Source organism: Lagenorhynchus albirostris, chromosome 6 (genome assembly GCF_949774975.1).
Source record: "Lagenorhynchus albirostris chromosome 6, mLagAlb1.1, whole genome shotgun sequence".
Lineage (NCBI taxonomy): Eukaryota > Metazoa > Chordata > Mammalia > Artiodactyla > Delphinidae > Lagenorhynchus > Lagenorhynchus albirostris.
In genome coordinates this window covers 86,380,514-86,406,082 of record NC_083100.1, presented here as the reverse complement: position 1 = coordinate 86,406,082, position 25,569 = coordinate 86,380,514, and the positions used below count along the sequence as shown (strand labels likewise).

Sequence of the window (25,569 nt, the reverse complement as noted above, 5' to 3'; positions counted from 1 at the left end):
TAATATGCAGCCTTTCCTCATGGAAAACATGTTTCTACTTCATGGTGCCCTTTGTCTGGATTGGTGCCGTATGTTATTTTTTTCTTTCTTTCTTTTTTTTCTTTAGTAATTTTACTTTCAAAATCAGTTACTGCCTTAGCTCAGTAACCCCTTACTCTATTAGCAAATTTATCAAAGTTTTGAAATAGCTCTCAAGTGACAAAGTTTTACCAACACTACATTAAGTTGTAAGAAGCCAAGATAAAATATCTAGTCAATAGAAGATGTCTTGATGATCGGAATCTTTACATCTTATACTGTATCTGTATCTGATTCTGTTTCAGGAAGAAATATCATCATATGTCTCTACATACACCATAGGTTTTTGCTCTTTAGGTGTATTCTCTTTTTTTCTTCTTTCCTTTTTTTGTGAATATGTAGTATTTCCATAACCTTTGATGCCAAAATCTTTTGCAACTCTGGCTTATAGAAAGAAACCAGATAGACTAACAATTGAAAGAAAATTATATTTGTGATGAAATTACTCAATATTTGCAGTACAGTTTTGAAGTTGTCATCATCATCATCATAACCATCCTGAAAGTTACTCTTTAAGTAACTCAGTGCTATGCTAAACACTGTAAAAAGAGTTTAAATATAATACCCTGACTCACATTATAGAAATGCATTATCAACACAGACACATCTAAGATATATCATGAGCAAAATTAAAATATTAGGTCAATACGTGAAAAGACACTAAAGAATTTATACATTACTGGAAAAAGCAGTTAATGGCATTTCCATATGGCTGAGTTACAGGGGCCATGACAGTAAACTGCCAGCTCTTTATTGACACTGAAAATGTAAAAATGTGAGTAGATTTGTCTATTTAAGCTAGGTGATTTAGCCTAAAAGTAAACATATTTCATTGCATGAATTCTCACTCCTCTTTAAATGAGTAGATAGCATAACTATGAATCATTGGCAAGAGAACGTTTTCATACCCTTCTGTTTCCAACTGATTATTTATTTTATATTTCTACAATGTCTAAGTGGGAATTAAGTGGTTAAAATAAAGCACTGCTGTTAAAACGCCCTGCATTCCCTCTTCCAATTATTTCCAGATTTAATCATGATTTGTGTTTCAAGTAAGTCACTTAAAGTTTCAATAACTTAGCTCCTCAGGGGATTGAAATTATGACTTCTGTTTACACTGAGCATGTGAAAAAAAAAGAGAGATTAAATGACCAACAGTACATTTCAGTACATTAAATCCAGACTTACCCTTTCTGCCCACTCTGACATGGAGTTATGTGCAAAGTTTTTGAGCTCTAAAACCACACTCTGGAGAGAGCAAAGCAGTATTTATTACAGCCTAATGAATTAGGGCAAGCAGATATGCCCTGTAAAGGAATCAGGCAGGAGACTGGCAAGAAATTTAATAAACTTTATTTCTCTACTTCGGGTAAGGTGCTCTTGTTTTAGTAATTTAGAAAGTGGTACAACAGGGTAATTCCAAATACAAGAAGGTCATATTGGAAAATATGAAAGGAGACAATCAGCACTTTGTTATGTAATCCGTGTGATGGTTTGAGAAGTGTTTTCGAATCTCTGGGGATGAAGAGCCTGATATAACCCTATTTTGTCATTTCTTTCTGGATTTCCCTCTCCAAACACTGCAGTGCGGTAAGATGAGTGCACTAAGCAACTGCCACCAGTTTTGCTCTGAACATCCTACCAGACTCTGTGTTGGGAGCTCTTAGCTGCTAACAACTATCTATCTACACCTGATGTTGATCCCTATGTAAAACCCTATCAAAAAAGTGACAACAAGTAGCCTAGAAATTTGTTTGTAATAGCATTTCTGAAGGGTAATGACTCTGCTTTCCTTTAGCAACATTTCTGAAATGTTAGCTCTCCCAGCATTTCCAAATTTAAAAAAAATAATAATATTAACAACATGTAATTGTAACATGGGAATACCGCGAGAACAGCAGTTTGGCAGGAAAAGGGGATATTTCAAAATAAGGTCCATAGCAAGAAAAATTCTGGCAGATGCACAGTTCTGGATCATATTATCCAAACCGTTGGATTCTGGAAGATTTGAAGGTTTTTCTTTTGTGGTTCCCATCCCTTAATAGAATGGTAGTGGATATTCATCATCTAAATTGTGTTGCTTCCTCCTCCCATTACTAAAGTTGGGAAATAAATATACAAAGGGCATCCTTTACAATAAGCATTCCTACCTCTAGAGGTGGTTTTAACACCATAATGGCTGCGTCAGGTATAAAACTTGTGTTGGGCTAATGCCTTATTCTCATATGTAATGATATTTATTGAAGATCATCTTGAAAAGCCCAGGACCCTAACTCTTGTCTGGTGTGAGCAGCTTTAACACCAATTAAATCTCTCCACTGGTTAAGAATGGTGCTTAAAGCTAATGCCTTTGGCCTATGAGTGTGGAGACTTAAACTGCATATTGTTATTCAAAATTCTTACGCTTTGAAAAATAGTCTATTTGTTTGGGCTTGAAAGAAAAGATCACCCATCAGTGGAAAAAAAAAAGAGAAAGCATAAAGGAAATAAAAGTAAATTCTAGAATACCTGGAAAGCTAATCCAATTCAAGTTAACTTTTCGTGGAGGTGAAAATATGTAGAATTAGGAGTGATTCCTCTGTAAATCAGATTAAATGCTTTGGAATTTAAACCCCTATCTCTTCAGTCTCTTTTCATCTTTGAATAAAAAGTTTAAATGGGAACGGAAAAAAACTGCTCATTGGCTTAACATAAATCTTTAAATTGCAGTAAGCTTCACTCTCAAAAAGTAGTTGAATCTCTGAGGAAAGAGAAAAGGCTGAATTCTATTTTTCATAAATGATGGATTATTGTACCACACTGTGTATTTTCCAGTAAAGTGTCCTTTTATTTGCACTGTGTGATTACAAGTTTCTAAAAGTATGTGTGGGGTCACTTGGGTGCTGTGGGAAAGTGGAAGGAACACTGTTCTGTTAAAATCAGTAGTGAAATCAGAAGCAAACTATGTCCTGATTACCATAGGCATGTGTTTAAATTTTGCTTTCCTTAATTGGTTATGTTGTATTTACTTAAAATGAACAATTTGGCAAGTTTTTCTCCCTTGACAACAGAAAAGCGTAAACTGTTTTATAAGTTTGGCTGTTAAAATCAGATTTGTAAACAACAATATTCAAAGAGTTTTATTGCTGTTTACAGGGGTCCAGTGATGGACTTTGCTTTATAACCATGTGCTTTTTACATTTTTAGTTTGTATTTACAGCGCTTTCAAGTTATTTGGTTAATAAAAATTATGCCATATATTATAGTCATCTATTGACTTTAACTTATGCGGATCTCTTCTTAGAACAAAGTGAGCAGAATGAATGATGGCAAAGGCCTGGCAATTTGACTTGTCATCTGAGGACGATTATTTATGGCATCAGGAAATGGAAGTTGACACTCTAGTCTGTCTCCAGGAAAGTCATCATTAGAGGCAACTTCGGATAGTTTGGCTATGTTAAAAACTGTGTAATCATATTCAAGACTCTGCTAGTTTCTCAGAATGTATGAGAAAGAAACAAGCTAAAACATTTTAAAATACACTTTCATTTTTCTTGAAAAACCAGTGTACCTTACATACATTTCTCACATGTGGAGGCAGAAGTTGGTATTGAAAACAATATATATATATATATATACACTATATAATTACTTCCATAATCTCACATTTATACCACATGTATGTGTTTTAATTTAAAAAGTACTTTTTAATCATATCATATTTACTAGTCCCTAACTGGCCAAAAAAATACCTTTTTTGGCCCTTAATTTCTTGACATTCTATCATGGAAAATGACAAGATTTTGAGGTGAGACTAGACATAGAAAATGGTAACTTGTGAAAATTTAGATTGATTATTCCATATCATTTCAAAGGCAGACAGACTTGAGACCAGAATTACTGAGGTAGATTTCTCCTGAAGGATAAGTGTTCCTTTAGCTCCCAGTACTAGAACCCAGAGCCACGGGGCTTTGATACAGCTATCAATTGGAGCAGATTATATATGACTGGACCCAGATGAAAGTTGATAGGATAGCATATAAGCACAGTATATTAAGACACTCAGAATGACTCATCCAATCATACAGTTTTGAATCAGTTAATGCCTGACATTCATGGTCCTGTAAAAGCAACTATGGCTTGCATGGGTTTTCAAGGCACTTGCTATTTCTCCAAAATGACCTGAGGTCTGTTCCTCCTCTAAGAACCCTTAGTCTCTTATACTTCAAACTCCTTATCATGATGTATTATTACTACATAGACCGTATGCATTTCTATCCACAACAGTTAAATCCAGCACTGCCATGTATTCAGTAGGTGGTCAATGTGTGTGTGTGTATGGGTGTGTGTGTGTGTGTGTGCGTGTATCACCTAGCAGCACTGTCCAAAAATATCTGAGCTATGTGTGTAATTTAAAATCTTCTCATAGCCACATTTTTTAAAGTAACAAGTTTTAATGATATATTAATTTTAACAATATATTTTTTAACAAAAATATCCAAAACATTATTATTTCAACCTACGGCACAAGCTGCATTTCAAGTACTCAATAGCCCTGAGTGACTAGTGGCTACCATATTGGACAACACAGGTCTAAAGCAGTGCTCCTCAAACCATTTTATGTGCAAATGCACAAAAAAAATGATAATATTTGCATAGCCCACTGGAACAAATAAATAAGACTGCTCATAGCCAACAACAATTTCCCAGGGGCTCAGGTTGCCTTGGTCCTGCTCAATTACACAGAGTGCTGAGGGCATCCGTAAATCTCACTCTACATAACCATCCTGTCAGATATAATAGTTGGGACGCTCTGGTCTACAGCAGTGCTTCCCAACCTTTTCAAGTGATAGACCCATTGACCACACTCACATGAGAGTGGTTGTACTTTTATAAACAGCTCATTTAATTAACAGATAGCAGATAGATAGACAATAGATAGATGATAGATCAGATATGTATGTTTTACATATATATTTTTATATACATGCTACTTATAGAGAGATATATTATTAAAATAATAGGGTTTTTTTTTTTTTTGCTTTTCACTGTTGCTTTACATTTTGTCAGCGTGGGAGTAGCCCTTCCACCACCAATAAACAAGAACTGAAGCAGGTCCTATAACTTGTCCCTTCAGTTTAAGGGAATGATTCTCGGCAGGGAGCACTTTTTCCCCCTCTCACCCCAGAAGACATTTAGCAATGTCTGGAGACATTTTTGATTGTCACAACTGAGGAGAGTGTGCTACTGACATATTGTGGGTAGAGGCCAGGGAGGCTTCTCAACATCCTTATCCTGTACAGAGCAACTCCCTGCAAAAAAGAATTTTTGGGCCTAGAATATCAATAGTACTAAGATTGAGAACCTTACTTTGAGGTAATAGAAGATATTATGGTCTTATAAGTGGCAAGTACTGTCTCAACTCAGTATTTAATAGTGTATAACCCCATGTGATAATCAAAATTTTGAACTTAATTTAAAATTAAAACTCCACTCTACACTTAGCTAGGAGGGGGGCAGGATGTCTTCCTCTTCTTTTCCTTAGCCTAACACTTCACTCCAACTCCCCATTTTGCTAACACAAGTTTATAACTACTTTGTGGTCAAAGCTAGAGGAAGGAGGTTGCAAAAATGTCCTTATTTGACCAGTTATAAGAAAGCTTCTCACACTCTAGGCCTGGCAGAATTTTTAAAGCATACACTCTCCCTTAGGCACTTTTGCGGGTTCCTTGGAGACCCCACTGGGAAAATTTGACTTCAGATCCTCTAATTCAGGCAATTTATTTTCTTCCAGCTGCAGCTCCCTCCTAAGTCTCTCTCTTTTCTCTTCTGAGTTCCTCAGGAGAGGATAGAATGACTCAAGTGAAGCTCCCCTACAGCTGTAACTTAGTAAAGTGTTTTGCACCCAATAGCTACTTAAAAAATTTTAGTTGATTAAAACCATTCTACTTGAAATGACTACGTGAGCTCCTGATATTTCTGTTTTCCTTCCCCTTCCATTCTTTCACCAATACTCCAATACATTAGAATACCAGATAAAAATCCTATGAGACTGGTCCCATATCCAAACTGGACCTTGGACAAGTTACTTAGCTTGACTCTGACTTAGCTTCTTCATCTCTAAAATGGATGAATTAGTTTATATACTTCAAAAGGTCATTTGAGATTTGATTCAACAAATATTGACTAAACACTTACTAATTCTAAAGTGTTTGAGGTATTAGGGACACATTAGTGAACAACATTTGTAAAAGTAGATAAAAATCCCTGCTACATGTAGCTTACATTGCAGCAGAATTAGGTTAAATCATGTTAGGTGCTTAGGAGAATATCAAGCATAAATTACGGTGTCAATACATTTTAGTCATATTATTATTAACCCAACTGAATGATTGGCTTATTCTAAAATATGATTTGAGAGGAAAAGAACCTCTATGTTCCTCCTTAAGTGCCCCAAATCCTCACATGACGTCAGTAATTAGGTTAAGACAGTGAAGGGCCCACTTACGATCTGTATCTCAGGTCATACAGATAATAAATTCCTATCATTTCAGGAATTATTAATGATAAGAATCATTGTTAACAAGTTAGTTAATAAAGTCATTAATAATAAGATAACTTGAATGTATTTAGACTCCATGCTTAATGAAGGTACAGACCTTAAGTGTCACCTTCATCATTGAATTCACAGCGTTTAGCATGGGATGTGATAATCAGTAGACATTCAGCAAATATTTGCTTAGGAAATGAATTTGATGCACACCTAACTTTGAAGATAACAGTGAGGCTAGGAAACTGAGGATGGGGGACTGATGAAGACATGGCAAAAGTTTGAGGCAATATGTGTTACAGAATTTCACCTAGTGGTAATTTCACACAAATAAGAAGAGTAAGAAATATCTGCTTTCTGAAAAAGAAATCACTTTGGGTTAACTTGATAAAGAAAATTGATGAAATTATTTGGGCAAGCAGGATCTTTGAAAATGCCTACATTTCCTACAGGCAGTATATAATCACAATTAATTGAAATTAACCAGAGCTTTTTTTTTTTTTTTTTTTTTTTTTTGCTGTATGCGGGCCTCTCACTGCTGTGGCCTCTCCCATTGCGGAGCACAGGCTCCGGACGCGCAGGCTCAGCGGCCATGGCTCACGGGCTCAGCCGCTCTGCGGCATGTGGGATCTTCCCGGACCAGGGCACGAACCCGTGTCCGCTGCATCGGCCGGCGGACTCTCAACCACTGCGCCACCAGGGAAGCCCAACCAGAGCTTTTTTATCTCTAAGTTAGATTAACTTTTCTACAATTTTGTGTATGGATACAGTTAGGTGGAATTATACAGATAAAGATTATTGTGGTAAATATGAGGAAATGAATGTGAAATAAATTGTGAAAATATGGAGCTAACCACATTCTCATTACACATGCATGTTGCAACAGAGCTAATATTTTCATATGGGCAAATTTTTACTCCTATGCCCTGTCTAAACAGAAGGGCCTGAGCTATTAATTCAGGTAGTTGTCCCATAACTACTGTTTTCTATTCATATTTGCATAAAGTAATAATCATAAAGGAAAAATTTACTGAAAGCCTCTTTTTTTTAAATCTCCAGTGTTCAGACTGCATCATAGTGCTTCTGATACAAGCGACAAAAACCGAGTTAAAAGCAGATTAAAGAAGTTTATTACCCGAAGACCTTCCCTGAAAACTCTGCAAGAAAAAGGACTTATTAAAGGTATAGAACATTTTATACTTTTACTGTAACAGTGATAAATAAATGTGCCTCTGTGTCCATAGTTATTCAGCTCTAAAGGAGTATTAAGATATTTTAGTCTTTTTAGGTTGCTTATTAAATGTTCTGCTCTATAACAGAGGAAAAAATAGTTGTCCAGAAAACTAATCCTGAGAAAATAAAGGTTGTATCAGAGGATCATTGAAAAAAAACACCTAGTGTTGCCCTCAGAGGATCTGGGCTCTGGACCAGCAGCCGAGAAGAAATATCCTAGTGGCCCATCAGAATGATCCCATGTCCCCACATGCCTGGACAATCCTAGTTATACCTGTCGTCCCAGAATACTTAGTAACAGCAGCCCTTTTCATTCTCAGACGAGTCTTGATTTGTACTGTAAGTTGTCTGATCATGTAGTCATAGTCTGAAGTAAGTGCGAGGAAGAAAGTGCTAGGAGGAAAGTCCAAGATAAACTAGTGTCATGAAAACTTACAGATTTGAGAGCTGGAGAACCTAGAACTCAATCTAAACTGAAATAAGCAGGTACTTTTGCAAATATATCTAAAGTATATAAAATATCCTAGACCAGCCCAGCCACCAGAATAAAAAAACACTCTGGCAAGAGACTGTAATTGGAATTCAGACCTTTGTTCTACCACTCACTAATATGGACATTGAACAAGTTATGATCTCTGAGCCTCAGATACCCCTTCTGTTAAATGGGTATACTTATACCCACCACCGAGAGGACCACTGAAACAAATAAATGAGATAATCCATTTAAAGGATTTAACAGAGTTTCTGGAACATAATTATTCAAGAAATGTCCTCTGCTATTATTAATGCCATTATTTTTCATTACTGTCGTTATTACCGGTAGTGTACCAGATAGATGGAAGGATGGATGGACAGATAAAACCAGTGATGTAGATTTCTATCACTGGAAATCATCATTTAGATCACACAGGCAAATATATTATTTTCCTAAGAAGAAAACATGCATCAAGTCCATTATTCTCTCTGGTTTTCAAATTTTCTAACTGATGCATATATTTTGAAAGTTAAATTACAAGAAAGAATTTGAAAAGAATTGGGGTAAAATAAAGTCCTAAAATAAACTTTGAGAACAAAGTTGAAAGACTGATCCTTATAGAAATCAAGAAGTGATTTAATATGCAATTATTTCTCAGGAACAGGACAAAGCAGATAATATTTTCAGCACTACTTAGAATGAGAATGATTTCAATAGTTTAGACTGTTTGACCTATCAATTTCAGTCCATTTTAAAAGAGGTGAACATATCACAAAAATCATCTAGCGTTCTGAACCAATTGTGAAAGGTGAACTTTTATGCAGCATGAACATACCTATCACTAATAGAATGGAAAATTCTTAGAATGTAAGCATTTGCAAGTAGAACTAGAACGTGCTTTAAATCAGTCTTAGCTCAGACTTTTACTGTCTGAAGTGTCCTTTTCAGTGGACAGCATTTGGTCCTCTACAGATCCAACTTCATATAGTAATACAGTAGTACCTTCAATTCTGCCTTTGAATTTATCCCCTAGATTAAAAGTTTCTTAGAAAGGATTCAGTAGCATGTTACCTGCCATCCTGACAAAATATAAAACCAGATAAGTAGCCCAAACAATCGCAATCTGACATAAAGTCCAAATTTTTCATGACTGTGGCAAAATAAAAGGGTTTTAATTCAGTGGCACAGTCTGGCCCCAGTCAAAATGCTAAAGAATTAATAACCATAGTGCTCTAGAATTGGTCTCAGAAAGCGGCAGAGAAACCGGATGCCTGATGCAGTTTTCATACTGATGTAATGGAACCACGGAACACACTCCAATGATACATTTCCTATCTTAGAGCTCCATTACATTTTCACCATAGCTGACCAATGAGTCAGTATTCATTAGTAGGGCTATGGAAAATCTATGTGAAATTCCAATTTGATAAGCTTCCATTGTTGTCTTCAGTGGAATTTTCTTCCAAATACAGTTCAAGTTATGCAAATATAGTCACTTCTTGGGCTTGTTTCAGTTTTAACTGTGAATTTTTTGTAAGGCTTCTTCTGAGACTTTTTTTTTTAACCGAGTAGAAAGGATTAAACCAATTTTTAAAAAACGCAGGCCTAGTCAAATTTAGTACTTTAAGTCCATTTTCTTAGCATATCTAAGGCAAAGACTTAGAAAAAACCAATGAAATCAGTGTTTCTGATTGGTTATGAAAACTCACATAACATAAATTAATGATTAACAGTTAAATATTTAATTTTTCCAAGTAAAATGACTTAACTCTTTCAAGAGAAGAATTATTTAGAAAGAGGGATAATGCCTTTAAATTTATTCTGCAGTGCATTTGACCAAAGAATATATATCAAATTCTTTAAACTGTCTAATTTTCCACATGTGGAATAAAGGCCTCCATTACCAAGGTTTGGGAAAGCTTTGGTAGTTTGCGTCTTACAAGTGTGCTTCCTGATACCTGGGGGGCGGGGGTGGGGCTTGACAAGGCCACAGACACTTTTCAAAGTGTTTACTCTTTTATGTAGTGTTCCCAACAGACTGAGAGGCCTGAGTTTTGAATTCAGCCAGCCTTTATTGAGCCCTCACTATGGGGCAGGAAAGGCTGTGTTTTATGGACTTTAAATGCCCAGCAGAACTATATTCACAAAGTACTTTATGTGAAAAGAAAACTGTCCCAGTATCACACAGTCTAAGCTCAGTCACAAAGCCTTTCTTCAAAACCTGTTTTTAGGACTCACGGAGACCCAGCCAATATGTGATTTCTTTGGCCAGGTTTTAGATCTGGAAACAGTCTCTTGATGGGGCTGCATTTTCTGATTTCTTTAATATGACTAATGAGAAGGGTACATTGTGATGCCAAAAAGGGGCCATCAGATAATTCTGAATGATCACCCAGTGGAAGGAAATCGTAATAGCTCAGGTGGGCGTTGCAATCATTGTGCCATTGCAGGGGTAGCTTCTGAAAAGCTTTCAATTTCTCCAAGTGCTTTCACATTTGCCAAGGGAATGGCAAGAGCTTTTTAAAAGTATGAGTTTATTACATTGAGCCTCTCATAGAAAACAAAACTCCAATCAGTATAATATGTAAATTATAGGGAAGAGGGTACATTTTAGGGTGGTAGGTGTGCTTATACATGTCCTCTACTTGCTTTTGGAACTGAGATTATAGCTCTTTAGCGTCAACCAAACTACCTTATGTAATCTTTCAAATGGCAGCATTGACATCCAAGAACAGAAAACACTTGGCAGTGCAATTTTTAGAAAAGATAACAATTGGTTGGTTTTTTAGGAGCAACTAGTGTTTCCTTATATCAAAATGATAGAGTTAGAAAGTACTGTATATTTAGAAAGTGGTTTCTTTCATCTTTGTATGGACAAAACCATACTGGATGATATTAGCAGAAATTGAGAGTAACGCTGCACTACTTGTATTTTTTACTCAGTATATTGTAGAGGAAACAACCAGTCTGAGGATGAAATAGTATGCCTCCAGGATTTATGATGAAAAGCAGTGTTTTCCTGCCTTACCCCAGTTTTCCTTCTTGCAGGGCACCGTTTGGAATGGTTTCTGTTCGCAGCCCTTCTGGTGGCTGCCTCCCTATCTTACGTTATTGTTATTGGGGTATAGATTTTTGTCAATATCTTGCTTATCTGTAATGTTTTAATATCTTTATTTATAAAGCTTAGACATTACCTCAGATTTATTTTACAATGACTCTGACTTAATTAAACTAGACTTCATCTACCTGGCCCTCTCTTCCCCAAATACTCAAATATAGCCGGTCTTGCTGTTACTGTTGGCTTCCTCTGAAACATCCAACATACTTGAACCTCTATTTATTGTTCTATTAACCATAGAAAAATTGAGACTTAATGCATCCATTGGCAAGATGAGAAGCATAGTGTCCTTTGCCCTTTCATCTCCTCTGCCTTTGCTATTGAGTCTTCTATGTTTTGAAATTTTATATTATTTCACTGGTTTCTGTAATTATGACTTATTTATAGGTTGACTCTAAAAGCAGAAAACCAAAAAAACAGCTTTCGTATGATTATGATTAGGTAAGGCTGCTTACTGCAGCACCAAGTACTAGACTTCCTTCCCTTTTCTTACAATATCATGACCCTGTGACTCTCAAAGAGAAATGCACCTTGATCCTGGTGAAAAAGATTCTCCTTTCTTTTACATTTGAAGGTTATATTAGTAAGTTTATGTTGTTTCACAACCACAATCAAGTCTTCTATTTCCCACCCCCCACCCTGCCCCCCGCATATTTTGAATCTAAATGTGAAAAAAACAGTCAGTTAGTCATGAGCATTTAGTTCATATTTATCATGTAAATATTATGGAATTTTTCCCCAGGTAATTTGCCAGATTGGATTAACTTATCCATGGGTCCAGTGCTATGCCGTTTCGTTTCGGCCACACATATTATAATGTTCTTATTTCTAAAGCTTATGCTTCATCATTTGCTTATAATCATGCTATTGTTTAGTTTGATATATTTTTGGATTGTGAATTTCTTGTACAGATGTTTTTTTTTCTCCCAGAGTTTTATTTTTTATTGCTTTCTGAGCCGGTACATCCTCAAAGGCTTTAATCCTCTCAATTAAACATTCTATATACTTTAGTCTGTGACTCCCTGGTTTTTACCCCAGGATGTTTTCTAAAGTCCTTCCACCATCCTACTTCATTTGTATTGGTTGCTTTCCAGACTTCACATTTATCACCCTGTGATTTCCTTTCACTGATCTTCTGAGTTGTATTCACTGTCTTCTGAATCACATGCCTTTTCTTTCTTGCTTTAATTTCTTCTATTTCCATGTAACTCCAGTGACTCGTTTAGGAAACATGAGAACTTGACTGCCTAAAAATATCTTCAGGATGCAGGCACACTTAATCAATAGTTTAGTTGGGCATAAAATCCCATTGCCTCTAGAATACAGAGTTGCAGCTTCCATTCTTACTCTTGTTACTTTGAATTTTTTTTCTTTCAGAATCATTGAGGGTTTTTTTTTTGTTTTCTGGGTTTTGTTTGTCTTTGAGATTCTGTAATCGAGATAATGTATATTGGCAGAATTTTTAAAATTTATTCTGCTTGGCACTCAAATTGAGGAACAGTGACTCTTCGGCTCTGGAATTTTTTCTCTTTATTATTTATGTTAATAAGTTTCTCCCATCAGTTTTCTCTGTTTCCTCTTTTGTGATCTTTATGATGTGAGTGTTAGATCATCAGGATTGATTTTTCTCATGTTCTGAAAGAATTCTCAGTTTGATCCCCCCTTTTTTTTTTTAAATTTTCATTTATTTATTTATTTATTTATTTATTTATGGCTGTGTTGGGTCTTCATTGCTGCACACAGGCTTTCTCTAGTTGCGGTGAACGAGGACTCCTCTTTGTTGCAATGAGCGGGCTTCTCATTGCGGTGGCTTCTCTTGTTGCGGAGCACGGGCTCTAGGTGCGTGGGCTTCAGTAGTTGTGGCACATGGGCTCAGTAGTTGTGGCTCACGGGCTCTAGAGCACAGGCTCAGTAGTTGTGGCACACAGGCTTAGTTGCTCCGTGGCATGTGGGGTCTTCCCGGACCAGGGCTCGAACCTGTGTCCCCTGCATTGGCAGGAGGATTCTTAACCTTTGTGCCACCAGGGAAGCACCCCCCTCCACCTTTATATTAATTTATTTTTACTTAAGCAATTATATTTTCAATTTTCTAGATGTCTTTCTTATTCTCTGTTCTTTCTTGCATACCTCACTCTCTCACATACTGTGAGGGCAAAAATTTTGTTTGACCATGCTACTCCCATTCCCAATAGTGAGGATGGCACTTAGCACTCAATAAACATTAATTAATTGAATAAGTGAGAAAACAGAAAATAGATTATACATATATATATATATATATATATATATATATATATATATAGTGTGTGTGTGTGTGTGGTACGCGGGGCTCTCACTGTTGTGGCCTCTCCCATTGCACAGCACAGGCTCCGAACGCGCAGGCTCAGCAGCTATGGCTCACGGGCCCAGCCGCTCCGCGGCATGTGGGATCTTCCCGGACCGGGGCACAAACCCGCGTCCCCTGCATCAGCAGGTGGACTCTCAACCACTGCGCCACCAGGGAAGCCCAATAGATTATATTTTTTTCTAACTTACCTAAGGATATAAATTAAAATTTGTTGTTTTGTACTTTTAGGTTTTTTTATTTTAAAATTTTCTCTACTTTGAATCATCAATTTCATCTGGTTCCTTTCGTTCATATATTTTTCTCATTCTATTTCCATCACATTAGTGACTTGACTCAAATATCTGGTGGGCCGTGGTTGTCCATTCTTATTACAGAATGAGGCTCCAACAAGATAAGCTGGAACTCTGCATACATGGGTAGAGGTAGCTTGTCAATGATATGTTTTTGCTGGACTATAGGGACTACCACATCTGTCTCAAATATCAAATATTTCCATTGGATACAGTATGTCTTATATACTCTGGATAAACTGAATCAGTCTTTATAGAATTTTTTGTGGTGATAGAAAATTTTCAACTCTATTTTACAATTAAGAAAACTGAATTTATTTGAAAGTAGAGCAGCTTTAGAATGTGACTAATCTAAGCTTAAAGGTAGATCCTGTCATTTACCAGCTATATAATTTAATATTTGGTTATCGACTTCTTGATATACAAAATTTACATCATAAAACTTAAATGATATATGTAAAGAATCTCACACAGTGCCCATTAACCATTAGATAACCATTATCTTAACCATTCAGCAACTCCCTCCCTCCCTTCCTTCCTTCTGTCTTTGCTTCCTTGTTTTCATCTTTCTTTCTTTCCTTTCTTTCCTGCTTCTTTCTTTTCTTAATTATGTTTATGGAGGAAATCATGGCCAAGATGACCCTAGGAAACCATTCTCCCAAGTATTCTTTTAGTGTATGAGAAATCAATCCAAACAAGTGTCAAGGAAAGGCAGCAGTAACTCATTTACTTTAAGGAAAGTATAAAGATCATTCGCAGTTGGCTCATGTTTATCTTTTTTGGTAATTTTTATCATGGTGCTCTTTATACACAAATGGGCATGAGCTCATTTTCTTTTCCTATCTACACCCATTTACATGGTGTCATCTAATTGCTAGAATGTTTAATAATTACCCACACAACTAATTATTTAAGGTTTTTGTCATATGAGAAAATAATGTCTTTTAAATCACAGTACTTTTGTAAAAGATGTCAATTATATTGAGAAGTAAAGAAAGCTTTGCTATCCAAGTTTCAGATACAAGTTGTCAGCCCTAAAGGTTCAACAGTTATGTTTATGAACAGCAAAATCGTTAAGAGGAAAGTATTTTTAAAATAATTTGTTAGAACTGATGTATGACAAAGTAACCTACCTGTCACATCATTAATTTAAGCAAAAAATATATGCGCAACACTGCAATATACCTTTGAGTAGAGGTATGCTCCAACTTGCCACTTTATCAGTGTTAGTCTAAGAATAATTATATTTGAATTTATATACTGGGGCATGGGTCTATCATTGCTGGGGCCTGAAATACTCTCACAACTTCCACAATATGCATAATGTGCTTAAAAATATCTTGTAAATCTTCTTTTCTCTAAACTTCTTTATGGTTCATAATTGAACTGTGATCCTTACGTGTGAGCTGTGTCATGATTTAATATTAGCCAAAATTAATAGCCAACCTTAAGCTGCTTTATCTTGGCCTATAAGCTTCCTGGTTCCTCTGCATTTAGAGTTCCCAGGCAATTTCTGTTATTTAAAGGCTCTTGGGAGCTAATGTGTTGGTAACAGAGTACCACATAGATAGCTTTTGTTCAATAATAAAATACAGGTCTCCATGAAAGGTGACAAATGTTGAGAAAAAAGTGCACCTGGGTAGCAGGTTAAGCCCATGTCTTTTAAAAGCTTGTTATCCAAGGAGGAAATGATCCTGATATTATGAGATATTAAAATCAAAATAACTTTAGAACAACAGGAGAAAAATGAGGTCCAGAAATGGGAGTGAATTAGGTAAGCAGGAAAAGAATGAGCCAGAATAATAAATTGGTTTCCCTGAGGTTCAAGAACTTATTTTCTTATGGAGGGAGACCTTTTCACACAGGATTAGTTCGAATATATTATTTGAGATGGTGACTTATATATACTTGATTTTTAGTACCTACAAAATGGTTTTACCAGTAATTTCCTGGTATAACCTACTATATTTTGTATATTTGCAAATAATATTTTCTATTATTGTTATTTTTTCTTCCTTTAAATTATATTACTTTGCCTTTGAGTAAAGTTCTCAAGATCTTTGTCTTTTTTTAAGTAAAAGAAAGTTCCAGATAATAGACTTTAGCCTTAAAGCTGACTGGATTCCTGGTAACAGGCATGCTAAATGCTGAGAATATAAAATGAATAAGACCCAGTTGATTTGAAACCGGCATATTGGTATTTTGTTGTTAGCCAGTTGCCTCTAAAACCCATGTTAATTCTTGCCCTGGCAGTAGATGCTGGTTTTAATCATTCCATGGACTATCTATCATTAAAAGATTGTCCAGAGTTTTGGCATGCCCTACAGGATTAGTCTAATCCTAGTGCCAGTTCAAAATACTGTCTTTAAGCCTTCCAGTTTAAGGACTGACAAGTTTCCTTAAAATAAGAAGAAATCAGCATGAGTGCCAGTAAGGAAACAGTAACAGGTAGAGACAGGTCTTGTTTCATAATAAACCATGTTTTAAGCATGCTCTAACTCAAATTGTGTGTGTGTGTGTGTGTGTGTGTGTGTGTGTGTGTGTGTGTGTGTAGACTGTATAAAGGCTAGGAAACCTCCCCTCCCCATCCCTGACATTGCACCAGCCCAAGTTTATATGCTCTCTGAAGCATATCCTCAACTAGTTGCAGATGACCAAAAGTCAGGCCAACGTGATATTTCCTTCCTGTGCCGGGAGGCTGCTGCACTGCCCTCTGGAGAGGTGGTCTATGACCCGTTCAGTCCTCTAATCACATCCTAAATCTTTCCTCCATGAAACCACCTGAAGAGAAGAAAAAGATGCAGGGCTCTCCTCAGTGTTCACAAGAATCCCCTTTTTAAAGGTTAGCATTTATTATTGATACCCTGCTGTTTTCCAGCAGGTGTTCTCGTACCACATAGTTCCCTCATGACTCCTAAACCCAGCTCACAGACAGTGGAAGATTCTTCAGCTTAATTCTTGTTAGCTTTTCAGGGCCTCGGTAGACTATACGAACTGTATCCAAAGCCAGTGCTGGCGCTTCACTTTCTCCTTTGTCGTTTTTATAATTCTACCGCTTATACAAAGTACTAGCCGTTGATTTCTTTTTGTGGTGTGGTGGATAATTGAGGGAGCAGAAAGCAGAATTTCTTCCTGACCTGCAGACTGATAATTTGAACAAATGTGTGAATAAATGCTTCATTTGTAGTGAGATGAATTGAATTTTTCATAGTGCTTGGGAAAGGAGGTATTCATGCTATGATTGGGATTTGAGAGTCCACATTACACGTATGTTGAATGTGTTTCTAAAGATGGTACATATCAGAGCTCTCCCAACCTGCATCTTCTCATCAGGGTCCACATTCAGCAGACGTGTGGGCTGCTACAAGTACAGGAAATATTAATATCAACAATTCATTTTGACATATCCTAAGATTAAGAGACTGTTCTTTTATAATATTTCCTTTAGCATCACTGACAATCTGGCCTACAAATCTTTCCTCGCAAATTCATTTCTATTATAAATCAGCAATGTTCCACAAATTCCCAACATAAAGAAAAAAAGAACTGTATCATTTTATTTGGGGGAGGGACAAATTTTGTTCCGTATAAAAATATCTCTTTTGACTTGTTACCCTATCTGATTATAGACATTGAAATTTGACCAGCCTCTGTAAAATTAAGTCATCAAAAAAATAACTCTGTGTGGCAAAAGTGCTATTCCAGCATATTCTATTTTCCTCTGTGGGGAAGAGGCAAGAGGCCGTATCAGAATTTGGGTATTCATAATTGGTGTAGTGTCAGTATTAGTCAAATTGCAATAAGGAGAGGTATATCTCCCAACTTCCCTTTGAAATTGACTATGTAGCTCTAAGTGTGTTTTATCAAAGCATTTTCTGGGGCAACAGATCTGAAAACATAAACTTTATGTAGCATTGTTCCTCCTTAGATATTTCTCTTTAATATTCCTTTCTTTTTGAAGATAAAATAAAAGTACATAAAAGAGTTCTGGGAATAGGCAGCTATATGTCATAAACACCCTTCACTCCCCCTCACGCAAGGCCCCCAGAGCTCCTGAAATTTGGAAATAATTTGATTGAAGTGATGACTGCCTTGATCTTGTTTGAATACTCCTCCTTCTTCATTGTCTTTTCTCTATGGGAGGCAGCAATCCTGTCATGGAGTCATTCCTGGGAGAGAAAGAGGTATTTCAAGCAACCATATTTTCCAAACACAAAATTGAGACACATGGCCTGACAGTGACATAATATTTGAAGTGGAGACTGTGCTCAAAGATCCAGAACATATGGTTGAAAGAGTTTTCTTATAAAAAGCAACTATTAAGACACTCTCTAGATTCTTATTCACAAAAGGCACATTCCTCCATCCCTTTTATTCTTGTGTAAAAATATTACCCAAACATGGGAAGACTGACCAGTTTTCCCTCAAACACGTTGCCTTGGCAGTGCAAGAAGCACCCTGTTGACTAGAAAGTTAAATGCACAGCCATCAAGGAAGCAATGCAAACCAGACTGCCAAACATATTATGAATATATTGCTCTTCTTAAAAATGCTAGTTGGTTTTTCATACTGGAGTATTGACTAACTGTCTGTGTTTGATGAATGGTTTACCAGCCTGATGTCGACTTATGGTTAGAGCTTAACTTGTTAGTTCTGCTTTTGCAGCCAATTCAGAATAACTACAGATGCCTTGAGATATTAAAATTGACTGCTCAAATGGACTCAGTGTGGGAGTTTCATTGGTTTTAAATTGATAACAGCTGAAAGAGTGAGTGATTAAAGTGTACATGGGCATAGGACACAGCTCTTTCACAGGAACTCTTGTGAACAAACTCCCTTAGTGTGGGAATTTTTTCTGTCTTTTTATATCATAGTTATGTCTAAGCAATCTTGGGTTAAATTTTAAAACTGCACAGGAATATTCAGAAGCTTACAGAAGAAATAATTCCTGAGAAACTGAGATAAATTTTGATGAAGTGGGTTTCTAGTCTGTAGGGAACATTTAAAGTTAAGCAGCATTCCATAAGGTGGTAATCGTGTCTATTTCCCAGGCATTGGAGTTAGATAAGCTATACAGGAAGCATAAACTGTCATAATAGAAGGGTTGAAATGTTGTGTACATCTCTTTCTTCAACTCGCAAAAACCGAAGCACTAAAGTGCTTTATCACAGATAAGTCCAACAAAACCTCTTCTTTGCTGTCTTATTCTCCTGGGAACAGTTATTATTATTTTCACTATTTAAAAAGATGATCTGAACACTTTCTTCTCACACAGGAAAAAAAAAAAAGACACAAAAGAGAAATAAGAAAACTGTCCTCCCCCTCCTCAAATCAACAACACTCATATAATAAAAAAAATTTTATGAAAATGTATTTTCACAATTTATAGTAGCTTAGGGAAAAAGCCTAGTAAAGAAAAGAATACAGAGAAATTTAAAGAAGTCTATAAGAAAGGAATATCTGTTTATACACGTCTTCGTCAACTTAGATTTTTCCGAGAGTTCAGTGCCTTTACTATCAAATATTGTAACCTAACTCCATTCTATTTTCAGTTGTCTCTAGTATTTTTTACCTTTGATAGTCTGTTAAAAAATATTCAAAGCACTTTGTATTGCTAACTGATAGAGAACATCAATCTATAATAATAAAGTCGGGGTTTGTTGAAGGAATATAAAGCCAAATATCATGTACCCATTTCACCTATACATTTTATTTATTTATTTATTTATTTATTTATTTATTTGGCTGCACTGGGTCTTTGTTGCTGTGTGCAGGCTTTCTCTAGTTGCGGCGAGCGGGGGCCACTCCTCGTAGCTGCGCGCGGCCTTCTCATTGCGGTGGCTTCTCTCGTTGCGAGGCATGAGCTCTAGGTGCGTGGGCTTCAGTAGTTGCTGCACATGGGCTCAGTAGTTGTGGCTCGCCGGCTCCAGAGTGCAGCCTCAGTAGTTGTGGCGCCTGGGCTTAGTTGCTCCGAGGCATGTGGGATCTTCCTGGACCAGGGCTCGAACCCGTGTCCCCTGCATTGACAGGCGGACTCTCAACCACTGTGCCACCAGGGAAGCCCCTCACCTATACATTTTAAAAAGAAAAACTAAAACATTGTGCCCAGCTAGCATACCCTAAATATGTAGCAATGTCAAGTGTTAATTAAAATTAGTGGACTAAGAAATTTAGATATATTTGACAATAATGTCAGTGGATACTGATACATATGTTCAGACATGTAAGATAATCAAATTATAAAGGAGACTATAATTTTAAAGCAAAATAAGTCGTATATATTTGGCCAATATTTATAAGAAAATTTTTTATATATTTACTGCTGAAGTTTTGCCCCAAATTATAACCTAAACTTGCCTAACTCCATGCCTTCCTGAGATGCATGCAGGCATTGAATCATGCTTTGTGTTGTGATGGATAACTTGTGCAGATAGTCATCTAAGAGGCTGTTACAAGGTTTGACATTTTCATAAGATTTAATTCCCTTAGAAATGTAAGAGCAAAGGAGAGAAATTTTCATTCTCTTTCAGCAGTTGTTGAGCTCCAATTTTTTAATGATTTTCTTATCTACCCATATTAGACAGGAGGGAGATTTTAGAGGAGATGTCATCCAAGTTAAACACATGTGAGGGTCATTAACTTGAATATATCACTCCTAACTTATCCCTTTGAACTTGGAACTCAAACTCATAGAAGGAAAAGAAATGATGCAGGCGGAAGAGGACTGGCCTCAGTTAACCTCACAACGGTGGAATCTATGATGCACTAGAGGCTGAGAAGTAAGAAAGCAGATGGTCTGAAAATAATGTCTTGAGGATATCTTTGTATCTTGATATTCCAAATAATCTAAATTTCAGAAAAGCCATTATTCACCCAGACTCCCTCATCATTTGCACCACTTCATACATTCCTTCTCTGAACAGTGAGATGCTGTATTTACATCTTTGGTGACTCTACATTTCAAATGCACTGGAGCCCTGAGCATGTTATAATTTTTCCATCTTAAAAAGAGTAATTAGCATAGGAGAACATTCAATATTATGTAAAGAATTTGACAGGACCTCACTTAATGTTTTTTAGAAACAATTAACATGTCAAAAGAAGAATTGAGAGCCCTTTTTGGTTATAAATCTGTTTACATAATTACCAGTTGAAGAAGTCAAACATTTTAGGGGGAAAAAAAGCAAGGTTAGATCCTCTCTTCATCAAAGGCAGTATTCCCAATGATGTCAGATGTCTCAAATTCTCTAGCATAAGGTTTTTTAATTCATGTACACACTTGTATGCATACCTCTTTAATCAGAAAGATCACATGTTTATAGTATGAATGAATAATATTGAAGAAAAGTAATATTGGCTAGAAATAAGCTGTCCATCACACAGGAGGAGAGACAATTACATCTGTGTGTGAGGTTATGTTCAACTCAAGATGCCACAGTAATATGGAGAAAGTATTTCAAGGGTGGCTATGCAGTGTAGGAATATAAGCTTTCCAAATGTGACCATACGGTGCCACATACCAGGGCACTACATTAGTAGATATACGCCTGTCTCATGCTGCATCGCGGAGGACAGAATGGGAAGCAGAAACCCTGGCCAGGGAACTGTGACCTCAGAGGGGACTGATCGGTAGGAGGTAGATAGTGGGAGAAACAAAGACCACAACCCTGGTCCAGGACCAGAAAGAAGGTAGAGAATAAATAGCACATTGGAGAAAGTTAAGGAGATGGGACATCTAATCTGAGGAATTCTGGAGAAGGCAGTAAGTACTTTTGCGTAAAGTTCTAGTGGAAAATACTTCCATGTGCTAATCCAAAGCCATTTGTTCGTACAATCAGTTATTATAGTATGAGCACTACCAAAAGCCCAGAGGAGGCTTCCGTCTCCCAGATGCAGCTCTCTGATTCTGAGAAGCTGCCATGGATATGTGTATTGAGCTTCAGTTTCGCCTACTGAGCTAAATGGCAGACACTCAACTGAGATCTGCTAGAAGGAGTCTGTGCTAATCCATTTGCCACACTATCTGGAGGCTAGAAGTGGTTGAGGCAGCCTTTGCTGGACAAGGGTCCCAGGCTGTTGGCTCCATTATCACCAGCCTAGAATCCTAGACTCCAAGAATATCTACCAAGAAACGCAGCAATGCCATACATTCTTGGGAAAAAGAGATACTTGAATACAAAACTGTACTTAGTTTTGTGTGATATTTAAGTACATAAAGAACGCTTGAAATAATGAAATATATGAAAGACTATTTTCCCTATTGGGTCTGGAGACATGTGGTGTGAAGTGATGAGATAGTAGTGACAAACTCGCCCTGTGCTATTTGAAAGAGCTATATGTATTCTACTTTACTCAGGGAAACAATGTATTGCTGTCACTAAGCCCTAAAGATGGCTGCATTTTGAAGTAGATTTGAAGTCTAGTCTTGGCTCTGCTACTTATTTTTTGTGAATTAGGGCAAGGTAATGAAATTTTCTGTCTTAACACTTTCCAGATAATGCCTTTTAGGAATGTTGATACCGTGTAAAGAACAATCAGCGTAGCAAGTAATAACTATCCCTTCTTATACTCCTAATTATACTCTTATTATCGCATTACATATTGCAAGTGCACCTTGTCCTGAATGCAGAGTAGGTATTCTGAAAATTGCAAACCAGATAAAATATGGTGAGATTTTTGTGACATTGCATTAAAAAAGCCAACATGTTGAGCATTCTGTGTGCCTCACACTGTGCTTGTAGCATTGCATGCGGTATCCAATGATGAGAATAAAGAACTATGCTTGGGCTTCCCTGGTGGCGCAGTGGTTGAGAGTCCACCTGCCGATGCAGGGGACACGGGTTCGTGCCCCAGTCCGGGAGGATCCCACATGCCGCGGAGCGGCTGTGCCCGTGAGCCATGGCCGCTGAGCCTGCGCATTCGGAGCCTGTGCTCCGCAACAGGAGAGGCCACAACAGTGAGAGGCCCGCATACCGCAAAAAAAACAAACAAACAAAAAAAAAAACTGTGCTTACATTTCTTTATGCTTTGATGGTTTTTCATATTGCCTACTCATACATATTCTGTAAATCACTATGTTCTAAGAGGATACAAAGTTACATAAAGCAGAATCCCCCAAGAAGTGAGTGAGGGGGGAAAACGTACAACAAATACGGCATAATATGTCAAATGCTTCCAGGGACATTCAGGTTGTAGATTTGGGAAAATTACAAGTGGAAAAAGTGTGGGTAAGATTAATATTTATTTTATTCTATGGTCTTTAAGCTGAGTCTTGACTTAGAGCATTTGGATATGTGAGGAAATGGGTAAGCCATCCAAGGTGCCCAATTGTAGGAAAGCATGGGGAATGGTGGCTTCGATGAAACGTAGAGGGTTCGATGAGAGGTCGTTGTGGCAGGTGTCTTGCATAGTGCCAGGCTAAGGAGCTTGTACTTTATTTTATAAGCAATTTTATTATTCACTCAGTACCCATTATATATTTTCATTTATTTGATGAACATTTATTGAAGACCCAGACCCACCATGTGGTAAGTGATGGGCTGGATACTGGGCCCATGAAGATGTATAATGTGAGATTCCTTCCTTCAAAATTAGACACTGCCTAGGAAGAAGTATTCTATATCAAAAAAAAAAAAAAAAAAACCTTCATGTCCATACCCTGCCAACTTGGCTCCATTTTAAAAGACCAGTGGAAATATATATTGTTGTCCCTTACTATCCACAAAAGATTGGTGCCAGGACCCCAGCAGATACAAAGTTTGAGGATGCTCAAGTCCAGTATATAAAATGCCATAGTACAGTCGTTCCTCTGTATTTGCCAGTTCTGCATCCCTGCATATGTGGAGGGCTGATTGTATTAGAAAGCTATACTATGGAATTAATTTTACTTAATTCCTATATAACCTCAATGGGCCATGCTCCAGCATCCTGTGAATATGAGTGAAGTAACACCGACATTAAGGCACAGTTATCACAAGTCATGGCTCCCACCTGTACAATCATAACAATTCAGCCTGTCTCTGTTTCCAAGCTCTCCCTAGCTATTTCTGGGAGCACCTGGAATGTATCACATCTGAGGAGAACTGCCCTTCTCATGTTCTTCTCCTTTGATTCTTCTTCTTTGATACCCCATTGCCTACAAACTGGCCAAGGAAGGCACCTCACCAGGCCACAGGCAGCCAGCATCTTCCAGTCGATGCCTGCTTCACTGCCTAGGTACTGTCCAGGAGTTTCCAAACCTACAAAAACTTCTGGGTGCTATACAGTGCTTTGATTCCTCTGGTTCCACCGCATTTCTGGGTTCACTCTGTCTCCAGAGCAAACAGGAAGAATGCTCTTCTCCCCAGCCACCTGCATATTTCACTTGGTATTTTAGGTCCTAAAGCAATAGCGCTTAGGCATTGAATCTCACAAAGTGAGAAAACAGCTTCTTTCCATACTGTCTGAGGCCCTTTCCTCAACAGAACTCAGATCTACTCCCTGGGACTCAGCTGGGTTACATGAACCATTTTGGCATCTCTCAGAATTCCCATTGACCTCCACAAGCTCAAAATTCCTCTGAAGTCACTGTGTTTTCACCAACGAATATCAGTACCTGCAATTAGACATCTGGGTGGTGACCATGATTCTGCCAATTCAGTAGGCAGACCCAACTGAGGTACTCCATTTTATCTTTAAGTGTGCCCATCCCCCCATGGGAGGCCCTGTTAGCTGGGAAAGTTATATAAATAAAGAGTATGAAATAAACTGGTATTGCATTTTCATGTGCAATATGCAAAGTGCATCTCCCAGGGAGATATCTATTTACTCTGTTCTGTGGACAGCTTCGGGACAGGATAAGGTGTTTTAGAAACGTTACTGCATAGTTGCTTTCTACAGTAAGGGCCGAAAAAGAAATACACACCGTGTTTGACTGGAAACCCAAAAGAGACAAAATGTTTTCGGAAATGTGTGCATCATGGACTACTAAATTTGGGCTCAGAACCCCTTCTCTCCAATTATATTCCTGGAAATGTTTTTCAGTCTCTTTGCATAAAATAATCAGTGGACCACAGAGAACAGGCAAACCTGCGCAGAGTATGTACCACACCTCCATGGAGCTAGCCAACACTTCCAGAGAACCACACGATTCCCCAGCTCTTAATATGGTTTATTATAAAATCCTTTACCTGCCTCAAAGCACTTTTCTTCAAAGCAGCTTTTAAGCTGAAGCTGAGGACCAAAGAATGCCTTTAACAGAATCCTGAAATAGCTCTTAACCCGAGGCTGAGAAGAGAAAGTGCTTTTAACCTAAAGTGCTTTCCTCTTAGGTGCTTCAGCATGTACCTAGCACTCAGCATTAGTTGCTGTGAGAACACCCTTAAGAACCAAATGAAAGAGACTCCATTATAGATATTCAAACCTGTTATATTAATATATTACACGTAATATTTGAAATCATTAAGCAGTTTTACTCCAACTAAATTTGAATCTTTTCTTATTGAACTATGCATTCATGCA

The 25,569-nt window shown here is 37.3% G+C and overlaps 1 protein-coding gene across 1 annotated transcript in view; it reads left to right on the top strand.

Annotated features, from left to right (window-relative positions):
- Positions 1 to 25,569, top strand: part of ARHGAP15 (Rho GTPase activating protein 15) — a 621,527-nt gene that overhangs the window by 358,959 nt on the left and 236,999 nt on the right. Inside the window, exon 9 of the mRNA XM_060151513.1 lies at positions 7,667 to 7,789. Coding sequence (XP_060007496.1) covers positions 7,667 to 7,789 — 123 coding nt within the window. The remainder of the gene's footprint in view (positions 1 to 7,666; positions 7,790 to 25,569) is intronic.